Below are 12,214 nucleotides of genomic sequence, written 5' to 3'. Positions count from 1 at the left end.
GCTAAGCAACAGGACTGTTTCGCTAGCACAGACTGGAATATGTTCCAGGATTCTTCCTATGGCATTGAGGAGTACACCATGTCAGTCATTGGCTTCATCAATAAGTGCATCGATGACGTCCCCCCCACAGTGACTGTACATACATACCCCGCCCAGAAGACATGAATTACAGGCAACATCCGCACTGAGCTAAAGGCTAGAGCTGCCGCTTTCAATGAACGGGACTCTTACCCAGAAGCTTATAAGAAAGACGCTACGCTCTCTGACGGACCATAAAACATGCAAAGCGTCAATACAGGACTAAGATCGAATCGTACTACACCGGTTCCGAGCTTACCAGACAAGCTAAACTACTGCTACGCTCGCGTCGAGGAAAATAACACTGAAACATGCATGAGAGCACCAGCTGTTCCGGAAGACTGTGTGATCACGTTCTCCGCAGCCGATGTAAGACCTTTAGACAGGTCAATATTCACAAGGCCGCAGGGCCAGACGGGCATGCGCTGACCAACTATAGCAAGTGTCTTCACTGACATTTTCAACCGCTCCCTGTCCGAGTCTGTAATACCAACATGTTTTAAGCAGACCACCATAGTGCCTGTGCCCAAGAACACCAAGGAACCTGCCTAAATGACTACCGACTTGTAGCACTCACGTCTGTAGACATGAAGTGCTTTGAAAGGTTGGTCATGGCTCACATCAACAGCATTATCCAGGAAATCCTAGACCCACTCCAATTTGCATACCGCCCCAAAAGACCCACAGACAATGCACTCCATTGCACTCCACACTGCCCTTTCCCACCTGGACAAAAGGAACACCTATGTGAGAATACTATTCATTGACTACAGCTCAGCATTCAACACCATAGTGCCCTCAAAGCTCATCAACAAGCTAAGGACCCTGGGATTAAACACCTCCCTCTGCAACTGGATCCTGGACTTCCTGACGGGCCTCCCCCAGGTGGTAAGGGTAGGTAACAACACATCCGCCACGCTGATCCACAACACAGGGGACCCTCAGGGGTGTGTGTTCAGTCAGTCCCCTCCTGTACTACCTGTTCACTTATGACTGCATGGCCAGGCACGACTCCAACACCATCATTAAGTTTGCCGATGACAACAGTGGTAGGCCTGATCGCCGACAACGACACAGCCTACAGGGAGAAGGTCAGAGACCTGGCCGTGTGGTGCCAGGACAACAACCTCTCCCTCAATGTGATCAAGACAAAGGAGATGATTGTGGACTGCAGGAAAAGGAGGACCGAGCACATCCCCATTCTCATCGATAGGGCTGTAGTGGAGCAGGTTGAGAGCTTCAAGTTCCTTGGTGTCCACATCACCAACAAACTAACATGGTCCATGCACACCAAGACGTGAAGGGGGCACAACAAAACCTATTCCCCCTCGTGAGACTGACAAGATTTGGCCTGGGTCTTCAGATCCTCAAAAGGTTCTACAGCTGCACCATCGAGAGCATCCAGACTGGTTGCAGCACTGCCTGGTATGACAACTGCTCGGCCTCCGACCGTAAGGCACTATAGAGGGTAGTGCGAACGGCCCAGTACATAACTGGGGCCAAAATCCAGGACCTCTATACCAGGCAGTGGTATAAAAAATTCAAAAATTCCAGCCACCCTAGTCATGGACTGTTCTCTCTGCTTACCGGAGCGCCAAGTCTAGGTCCAAGAGGCTTCTAAACAGCTTCTACCCCCAAGCCATAAGACTCCTGAACATCTAATCAAATGGATACTCAGACTATTTGCAATGCGCTCCCCTTCCCCACCGCTACGCTGTTGTTATCATCTATGCATAGTCACATTAATAAATCTACCTACATGTACATATTAACCAGTGCCCCCGCACATTGACTATGTTCCGGTAGACCGCTGTATATAGTCTCGCTATTGTCATTTTACTGCTGCTCTTTAATTACTTGTTACTGTTCTTATCCATATTAAACATTTTTTAACTGCATTGTTGGTTAGGTGCTCATAAGTAAGCATTTCACAGTAAGGTCTACTACACCTGTTGTATTCGGTGCATGTGACTCAAAATATGATTTGATGATCAATGGAAACAGGATGCATCCGAGCTCAATTTCAAGTCTCATAGCAAAGGGTCTGAATACTTAAGTAAATAAGGTGTTTTTTTGTTTTGCAATAAATGTGCAAAAATGTCTAAACCTGTTTTCACTTTGTCATTATGAGATAGTGTGTTGATTGATGACTTTAAAATTTAAGCCATTTTAGATTAAGGCTGTAACAAAATGTGGAAAAAGTCCAGGGGTCTGAATACTTTCCGAATGCACTGTGTGTAAAGACGTCAATCTTAAATTGTATCTCTTGATTCTTCGCCGCTGCCGCCTCCTCCTCCCCTAGAACCTTTTTATCAAATGCGTTTGAGAAAGAGGATGTAAGGAATCAGGGAAGTATGACTGAGATTCCCTTTAGGCTGTCTCAGTACTCTAAAATGGCTTCTTCTCCTCATATCCTTTCCTTCATGAACACAGAGGTAAAAGGAAAAGATAAGTTTCCACTATATTGCTTTCACCTGCCATGTTCTGCCAAATCAGTAATCAGCAGAGGATAGGATACGAGGAAAGGTTTAAACTTTGAGACAGAGCCATACATACCCAAAAGATTCAAAGGAACAGCTGCTCACCTGCAATTGTGCTACGCCTACTACTGGAAGTACTTTCTGTCGAGGCCTAGGAGAGAAATTGAGGAAAAGAACTGACTGGATAGCCTTGTACAATCTGTTGATTCAATCTTACTAAATACAGTGGATGGATTGGTAGAGGATAATATCAAACTCATAAATATAGCCTTCATATTAAAATGTTGAGAATTTTTTAAATAAATATATCCTTTTCAGATGCAACCACTTAGCATTCCCCATAGCCTACCTGCTGAGAAACAGTGACCGCAGCATGTCCCGAGGCATCTGCTCGTGTTTTGCATCTTGTGCTGGGTATGGCAGAGGAGGATGGCTCCGAGGGGGCTGAAGCCACAGGGGCTGTCTTGGTCTTTGGTGGGCAAGTCAGTGATGGAAGCTGGGACACAGATCTCAGTGGGGGTAGCAGTGATTTGGGATTGGAGGTGACACTCGGGGGCTGAAGGAACGTCTTCCTATAAGTGGCGAGTTTAGAGACAGCAGGTGGTTTGGCTGGTTTTGGCAGGAAGCCCGAAGATAACCTTTTCCACACATCTGAGGGTCTCTCCGGTTTCCTTAAAGCCTTAGATGTAACCATGGGCGTGGATGTGAGCAGAAAGTTGGGACCCAACTCCAGGGTATCATCCAAGGTGAAGGGGTCACCATCTCTCCCGGACGGGCCTGGTTGGGACTGTACCGTATGGTCACGGACATCGACTTCAGAACCTTTTGTTGGTTCGTGGTCAGTTTGAAAAGAGGGGCGTGCATTGCCAACAATGGTCACTGGCTCAGTGGTTGCATTTAAATGAGGGTTAGTTTGAAAAGTATTGTTTAGAGGTTGTTTGGTACCATCATAAGTCTCTTGCTCAGTGGTTGCATTGAACTTCATAGGAGGGCAAGCTTCAAAGGTGTCTTTCATTGGCCTACTAATCTCCACAGACTCCAGCGCAGTATTCATGACATTGGGCTCATTGGTCTCAGTTTTGGGCTCCAGTGTTGGTTCAACCATAAGCTCAAAGGTGCCATTGTTCACCCTCTTGTCATCACACAAGGAACCAGATGTTGACGAGGACAATGGCACCGTATAGGACGCAGACATCTCACTATCAGGGCAAATTATGTGTGTGACATTAGCATTTGAGAGACAGAAAGAGGCAACACTTGATTTTTGGACCACAGCAGACACAGCAACATTGGTGGTCAGGTTCTGTACCTCATGTTCTAAGGAATGCAGACTTTCTTTGCTGCCCTCGAATGCAGATATGTCATGTGTGCCCTCCAGGGAAGCTCTGGAACAGCTATTGATTGATATAGTCTCCCTGAGAACTGTTGGTGTAGGACTTCCCTGCAAACTGAGACAAAAATTAGAGCACCTTTGCAAATCTTTATTTGCATCCTCTGGTTTAGTGAAACTCTCTTTCATAGAAATGCAAGTCTCCGGAGGTGTGTGTGACAAATCCATTGTAGAGCTGCGAATGGTGGGCTCCACCATAGGCAAAAAGCAGGAGTCTATAGTGTCCTCAAAAAAACTTTCTCCGGTGCAGTTCGGTAAAGTTTCATCTTGAATCCTGAAAATCTTTGAAGCATGCATGGGACTCAAAATTGGGGAACGGGACTTCTGCCCATTGAATCCCAGTTGGATGGGTTTTAAAATAGGGGTGAGCATGGTTCTTGGGTTAGAGGACCACCGCTTGGCTCTGGGCTCCCCACTGATACCACTGTGCTGTGATGGTGTAGATGAATGACAGCTGTCTTTAAGAGGTGAAGTTTCTCCACTTATAACACTAGAGTCTGGCAGAGTCTCCATATGGAGTGACATTCAGGAGACGTCTGTATTTGGCCCGGTGCACTCAAGGTGGATAGTTGGACAATTCAGTTGAGCTGTCTGACTGGTTATCTCTGGGCTGCTTTCAGACTAAATGGGATCTTCCTTGCAAATTAGTTGCTTAACTTAGCATCAATAGGCCTGACATCGGTGGAATGGGACTAATTGACACTGCTGGTGTCTCTTGGGTACTTCTTTGCTCCACAGAGCCAGGTGGCAGATTCTGTACTTTATGCTTCAAAGCAGAAACATGTTCGTGACCCCAGAGATCATTGGCAGTGAGGTTCAGATTGTCCTTGTCAGTGGCCTGTAGGGTAGAAATAGAAATTCCCATAATCAAATCAATGTACAAACAAAATTAGATACACCCAACAGGCAAAGGCTGCAGCTATGACTAGGTTAAATAACTGAATATTTTACGAGTTAAACCATAATAGGATAGACCCAATATGGAACAAATGGGAGGAACAGGGGCTAAATGTAGAGTTTATATGGATAACATTCAAGTTAATATTGTTTCAATCTTCATAGATTAAATATATTTAAATCTAAATAATAATCACATTACAGATCAAGCTGTAAAGCTTTACATGACACCAATGTTTGCATTGTAGCACCTACAGATGAAACATTATGGCGTCTTAAAGGGGACTGGAAACACTAAGTAATCCTAACTAAAGAGATTTATTTAATCCACTAATGTTAACCATGTGCATTTAACATAGAAACATCTCAATTTTTCAGATTTTGATCTTGAACAATGTCTATTAACGATATGGGTAGCGCAATCTTGGCAGGATTTACCAAATGTTTTGGCGGGGAGACAAAGTGAATGCTGCCACAGGGAGGCACCTCGCCTCCACCAGACCTGAAAGGTTTCTCACAACTTTGACAGCTCTGCCATTGAGATAATATTAAGGTAAGAAACTGTATACAATTCATTTTTATATTGGTAATTATAATATACTGAACAAAAATAAAACATGTACAGTGTTGGTCCTATGTCAAGAAGAATTTCTCAAATTTTGTGCACAAATTCTTTTTACGACACTGATAGTGAGCATTTCTCATTTGCCAAGAATCCAGCCACCTGACAGGCGTGGCACATCAAGAAGCTGATTAAACAGCATGATCATTAGACAGGTGCACCAGATGTCTCAAGTAGAGGGAGTGTGCAATTGGCATGTTGACTGTAGTAATGTCCGCCAGAGCGGTTGCCAGAAAATGTAATGTTAATTTCTCTACAATGAACCACATCCAAATTTGTTTTAGAGAATTTGGCAGTGCATCCAACCAGCCTCACCAACCGCAGACCATGTGTACTCACACCAGCCCGGGGCATCCGCATCCGGCTTCTTCATCTGTCGGATGGTCTGAGAACAACCACCCGGACAGCTGATGAAACTGTACACAATTCCTGGAATCTGAAAATTTCCCAGATCTTTCATGGCCTGCATACGCACTAGACATGTCACCCATTGAGCATGTTTCGGATGCTCTGGCTCAACATGTACGACAGCGTGTGCCAGTTCCCGCAAATATCAAGCTACTTCCCACAGCAATTGAAGAGTGGGATAGAATACCACAGGCCACAATCAACAGCATGCTCAAGTCTATGCAAAGGAGATGTGTCAAGCTGAATGAGGCAAAAGGCGGTCCCACCAGATACGGACTGGTTTTCTGATCCCAATTCCTTCCTTTTTTGTTTAAGTATCTGTGACTAATAAGTGCTTATCTGCATTCCTAATCATGTGAAATCCATATTTGAGCCACCTTTCCAGAAACAAGTTTGTCACCGTTGTCACTTGCTATAGACCACCTTCAGCCCCCAGCTGTGCCCTAGGGCACCATATGTGAATTGATTGCCCCCCCATCTATCTTCAGAGCTCGTGCTGTTAGGTGACCTAAACTGAGACATGCCCCGGAAATCCTACAATCTAAGCTTGATGCTCTCAATGTCACACAAATTATCAAAGAACCTACGAGGTACGACCCCAAATCCGTAAACACAGGCACCCTCATAGATATCATCCTAACCAACCTGCCCTCCAAATACACCTCTGCTGTCTTCAACCAGGATCTCAGCGATCACTGCCTCATTGCCTGCGTCCGTAATGGGTCTGCGATCAAACAACCACCCCTCATCTCTGTCAAACTCTACCCAAAACACTTCAGCGAGCAGGCCTTTCTAACCGACCTGGCCCAGATATCCTGGAAGGATATTGACCTCATTCCGTCAGTAGAGGATGCCTGGTTATTCTTTAAAAGTGCTTTCCTCACCATCTTAAATAAGCACGCCCCGTTCAAAAAATGTAGAACCAGGAACAGATATAGCTCTTGGTTCACTCCAGACTTGACCAGCACAAAAACATCCTGTGGCATACTGCATTAGCATCAAATAGACCCCACGATAAGCCACTTTTCAGGGAAGTTAGGAACCAATATACACAGGCAGTTAGGAAAGCAAAGGCTACATTTTTCAAACAGAAATTTGCATCCTGTAGCACTAACTCCAAAAAGTTCTGGGGCGCTGTAAAGTCCATGGAGAATAAGAGCACCTCCTCCCAGCTGCTCCCTGCACTGTCACCACCGATAAAGCAACGATAATTGAGATTTTCAATAAGCATTTCTCTACGGCTGGCCATGCTTTCCACCTGGCTACCCCGGTCAACAGCCCTGCATCCCCCCACAGCAACTTGCCCAAGCCTCCCCATTTCTCCTTCACCCAAATCCAGATAGCTGATGTTCTGAAAGAGCGGCAAAATCTGGACCCCTACTAAAATCTGGACCCTCTCTTTCGAAAATGATCCACCACAATTGTTGCAATCCCCATTACTAGCCTGTTTAACCTCATATCGTCTGAGATCCCCAAAGACTGGAAAGCTGCCGCGGTCGTCCCCCTTCTTCAAAGGGGGACACACTCTAGACCCAAACTGCTACAGGCCTATAGCCATCCTACCCTGCCTTTCTAAGGTCTTCGAAAGCCAAGTTAACAAACAGATCACCGACCATTTCAAATTTCACCGTACCTTCTCCGCTATGCAATCTGGTTTCCGAGCTGGTCATGGGTGCACCTCAGCCACGCTCAAGGTCCTAAACGATATCATATCCTCCATCAACCTGGCCAAGGCTTTTGACTCTGTCAATCACCACGTTCTTATCGGCAGACTAAACAGCCTTGGTTTCTCAAATGACTGCCTCGTCTGGTACACCAAATACTTCTCTGATAGAGTTCAGTGTGTCAAATCGGAGGGCCTGTTGTCCGGACCTCTGGCAGTCTCTATGGGGGTGCCACAGGGTTCAATCTTCGGGCCGACTTCTCTGTATACATCAATGATGCTGGTTATTCTCTGATCCACCTTTACGCAGACGACACCATTCTGTATACTTCTGGCCCTTTGGACACTGTTAACTAACCTCCAGATGAGCTTCAATGCCATTACAACTCTTCTTCCATGGCCTCCAACTGCTCTTAAATGCAAGTAAAACTAAATGCATGTTCTTCAACTGATCGCTGCCCACACCTACCAGCCTGTCCAACATCACTACTCTGGACGGTTCTGACTTAGAATATGTGGACAACTACAAATACCTCGGTGTCTGGTTAGACAGTAAACTCTTTTCATACTTACATTAAGCATCTCCAATCCAAAAATTAAATCTAGAATCGGCTTCCTATTTCGCAACAAAGCATCCTTCACTCATGCTGCCAAACAGACCATAGTAAAACTGACTATCCTACTGATCCCTGACTTCGGCGATGTCATTTACAAAATGGCCTCCAACACACTACTCAACAAATTGGATGCAGTCTATCACAGTGCCATCCGTTTTGTCACCAAAGCCACATATACTACCCACCACTGCAACCTGTATGCTCTCGTTGGCTGGCCCTCGCTTCATACTCGTCGCCAAACCCACTGGCTCCAGGTCATCTATAAGTCCCGCCTTATCTCAGCTCACTGGTCACCATAGCACACGCTCCAGCAGGTACATGTTCACTGGTCACCCCCAAAGCCAATTCCTCCATTGGCCGCCTTTCCGTCCAGTTCTTTGCTGCCAATGACTGGAACAAACTGCAAAAATCACTGAAGCTGGAGACTCATATCTCCCTCACTAGCTTTAAGCACCAGCTGTCAGAGCAGCTCACAGATCACTGCACCTGTACATAGCCCATCTGTAAATAGCCCATCCAACTACCTCATCCCCATATTGTTATTTTCTTCTCCTTTGCGCCCCAGTATCTCTACTTGCACATCTATCACTCCAGTGTTTAATTGCTATATTGTAATTATTTCACCACTATGGCCTATTTATTGCCTTACCTCCCTTATCCAACCTCATTTGCACACACTGTATATATACTTTCTATTGTGCTATTGTCTGTACGTTTGTTTGTTGTTTGTGACGCACTGCTTTGCTTTATCTTGGCCATGTCACAGTTGTAAATGAGAACTTGTTCTCAACTAGCCTACCTGGTTAAAAACTATATATAAGGGCCTAATGAACTTGTCAATTGACTGATTTCCTTATATGAACTGTAACATCTTTGAAATTGTTGCATGTTCCATTTATATTTTTGTTCAGTGTATTACATTGGAGTATTTTCTCTCTCCAATCGAGGAGTCTGAAATCATCAAGCCGAGTAGACAGTCTACCAAAATGAGGCAAGGTCGCTAGCTAGACTAACATTTGCTACTTGATTTCGCTCTTGTCATCTTGTCTTTATGTTTAATGTTTTTTGATAACTGTACAAAATAAAACACTTATATTGACAATTCGAAGAGCATTTGTCATTAGGTAGGCTATTATTAGCTAGAGCTAAAACGAACTGGCGAGTGAGTCGATAAGTAGCTAGCTCGCTAGAAGAGAGGGCTGCTGCAGGATTATTGATAACATTATTTTACCAGTAAAATGTAGCTTTTAGAATGTACCTTTTAATGTGGAGCAACAAGTCATGTTGTTTTCATCGGATTACTTCAAAATGCTCCTACTGTAAGTCACCCACGCACATTCATCCACTAAAATAATTCCAGCATCCAAATAGCACACTGTGCACTCACCACCCGAATGGAAAGAGACATATGGTTCCAAAACGTGTAATAATATTTGGCAATTGTCTTGTAGCCTGAATTGATGTGGCCACTGCTGTCCGTGCGCGACTCGGCCATACATCTATGCCTTGGCGAAACGTTGGTGTTCTCATCAAACCACACTTTCAAGTGCATTTGCTCTTTTTCATGTGCCTTACATGCAGTGATGATAAATAATGGTGTAATAGCCTACAGCTTTCTTGGCATTTAGTTTTAATTTAACCAATACAACATTTTTGGCCGATACCGATATTTTCCTTGCAAAAAATAAAAAATTACACTGATACCGATAACCGACATTTACAATTTTAGCGGCCTTTTAAGCATTCCTCTTACAGTTAAATAGTTACACACACACACACACACGAACGCAGCAGTCTAAGGCACTGCATCTCAGTGCAAGAGGCGTCACTACAGTCCCTGGTTCAAATCCAGGCTGTATAACAGCCGGCCATTTTTGGGAGTTCCATAGGGTGGCACACAATTGAACCAGCGTCATCCGGGTTTGGCCGGGGTAGGCCGTCATTGGAAATAAGAATTTGTTCTTAACTGCCTAGTTAAATGAAAGGTTACACATACCAAAAAGTTGTTTTGTTGGCATTACGCATGTCCTCATTAACAGTAAAACAATCAAAACCTATTTCTTTCACTTTGTTGCCGGTTGTCGTGGTAATACAATGAAAGTTTAGATGCGATCACCATATAAGTTAAAAGATGAAAAAGCCTGGAAGGAGGAGAGATGACTAGAAACGATTCGGTTGGCCGTTTTATGTGTGGATTAATTGTCGGAGTAGAGGTCCTTGTGCATTTTAGGTAAAATAACTCAATGTTTATATCCCAGGACAAATTAGTTAGCAATAGCAAGCTAGCTAAATAGGACAAATTAACGTTAGTTAGCAAGTGCAAGCTAACTAGCTAAATTGCCAAACATGTTTAATGCTTTTCGACCTGTCCCCAAATGAATGTCATTGGTTCAGAGTTTGTTTTGATATTTTAACCTGCGTGTCGTGATCGCGTTTGGTGTGGGGGTGCAAAATAAATGTATGCACGATAGCTCACGCGAGCAGCCGGTTTGGGTTCCGTGTAAGGGCTGTATCCAGGCAATCCGCGTTGTGTCGTGCTAAGAACAGCCTTTAGCGGTGGAATATTGGCTATATACACCACACCCCTCGTGCCTTATAGCTTAAAAGTAAAATGGTTAGCTAACGTTAGCAGCAGTATAGCGAATACCAAATGAAACATTTTAACCAATTTACCATCGTCTTAGCTAGTGCAAGTTTTGCCAACGAAAGTACCAAGGGTTTTTTGATTAAGTAACTGGGGGGGGAAACAACTGGTAAATTAGCTAGTAAACAAACGAACTCACCCGTAGCAGACTTGCAATGTAGCCAACCCGTTGAGAATCAAAAATATCACTTCTGTTCTCATTGGACAGGACACATTCCAACCTACCGGGAAAGTGGAAATGACGATTGCTTTTGTAACAGCTGGCAACATGTAGACTTCCTGTTTTCGATTCCGCCTTCAAAATAAAAGCTCGCTGTAAAAACAAAATGCTATATGATCTCATTGACAGGAAATCACAAATATATTTGAGCTGTTTCTATATTTATGGTAGTCTTGCTAACACCAGCCTCACTACGTCCTTAACTTCAGAGTCAGGAACGGCTGCTTTGTGTTAAACGAAGCCAGAGAGGTCCAACTCGGCGGAAGATCTGTCTCCAGCAGTTGACGTTTATTCATTGTTTCGCCCACCAATGTAACGAGTTTTTTTTGTATGGAGGTCAATGAGCGTGTCGAATTTGGTGAACAAAAATAATTATGTCTTATTTGCTACGCGATGTTTACTTTATCAAATATAAGTAATGCTTAAGTAATATAAGTAAAGTTGCTACGATTGTACTGATGAGTAACTGATGAGTAACAACTTGACAACATTTATTTAAAAAAAACACTTTATATCGGAGTTGTCTGGAGATGGCTATGCACATTCATGTCATGAGGCTCGTGGCATAGCATCTCTCTCTCTGTTTAATACCGGCGGTTGACGTCAACAACCCTCATCGAATACTTAAAAGTATTACAATAATGAGATGTATCCACTAATCCAAAGAAAGGATAGGCTGAAGCTAAACATCCCACCCTGCCGATTTGTGAACAACGACATTGGTTTAGGGTGGAGAGACGTGTACTTCTCAGTATATCCATATTCTTTGAGGAAGCTACGATAATGAAGGGACTTTGCCCTCAGACTTCAAGGCGGCACCCTACGCTGGTTGGATATGCCCGTTTCGAATGGAACGAATCATGATCTATTGTTTTACATAGGACCATCCCAGCCTTTCTGGTCCCAGCCAGCACTTCCAGGACAATGCTGAATTTCCACGAAACGGTTTGAATTTGCTGTCTAGCAAATGAGAAGAAACGTTAACTTGTGACTGAGAAAAATTGAAAGTTATCAGTTAACATTACCTAGTAGATAGTTTCCTTCTGCAGATGTTCCCAGGTACAGTTTTGAGAACAAATATATGCACTTTCAATTGAAAAAGTGAAGCCAAGTCTTTGCAATCGAAAAAAAATCTCATATCAACCCTCAGCACTTTGATGGGCAAATCCGGATTGAAAGTAAATTGAATTGAATT

The 12,214-nt window shown here is 43.9% G+C and overlaps 1 protein-coding gene across 1 annotated transcript in view; it reads right to left on the bottom strand.

Annotated features, from left to right (window-relative positions):
- The window catches only part of LOC120030005, a 43,308-nt gene extending 32,288 nt beyond the window's left edge, over positions 1-11,020 (bottom strand). The window contains exons 1-3 of the mRNA XM_038975320.1: positions 10,939-11,020; positions 2,908-4,786; positions 2,664-2,709 (exon numbers count right to left, since the gene is read on the bottom strand). Coding sequence (XP_038831248.1) covers positions 2,664-2,709; positions 2,908-4,473 — 1,612 coding nt within the window. The 5' untranslated portion in view covers positions 4,474-4,786; positions 10,939-11,020. The remainder of the gene's footprint in view (positions 1-2,663; positions 2,710-2,907; positions 4,787-10,938) is intronic.
- Between the last annotated feature and the right edge of the window lie 1,194 nt (positions 11,021-12,214).

This window comes from Salvelinus namaycush, chromosome 35, assembly GCF_016432855.1.
Source record: "Salvelinus namaycush isolate Seneca chromosome 35, SaNama_1.0, whole genome shotgun sequence".
Classification (NCBI taxonomy): domain Eukaryota; kingdom Metazoa; phylum Chordata; class Actinopteri; order Salmoniformes; family Salmonidae; genus Salvelinus; species Salvelinus namaycush.
Note: the sequence above shows the minus strand (reverse complement) of the source record. Positions and strands in the feature narration are given on the sequence as shown.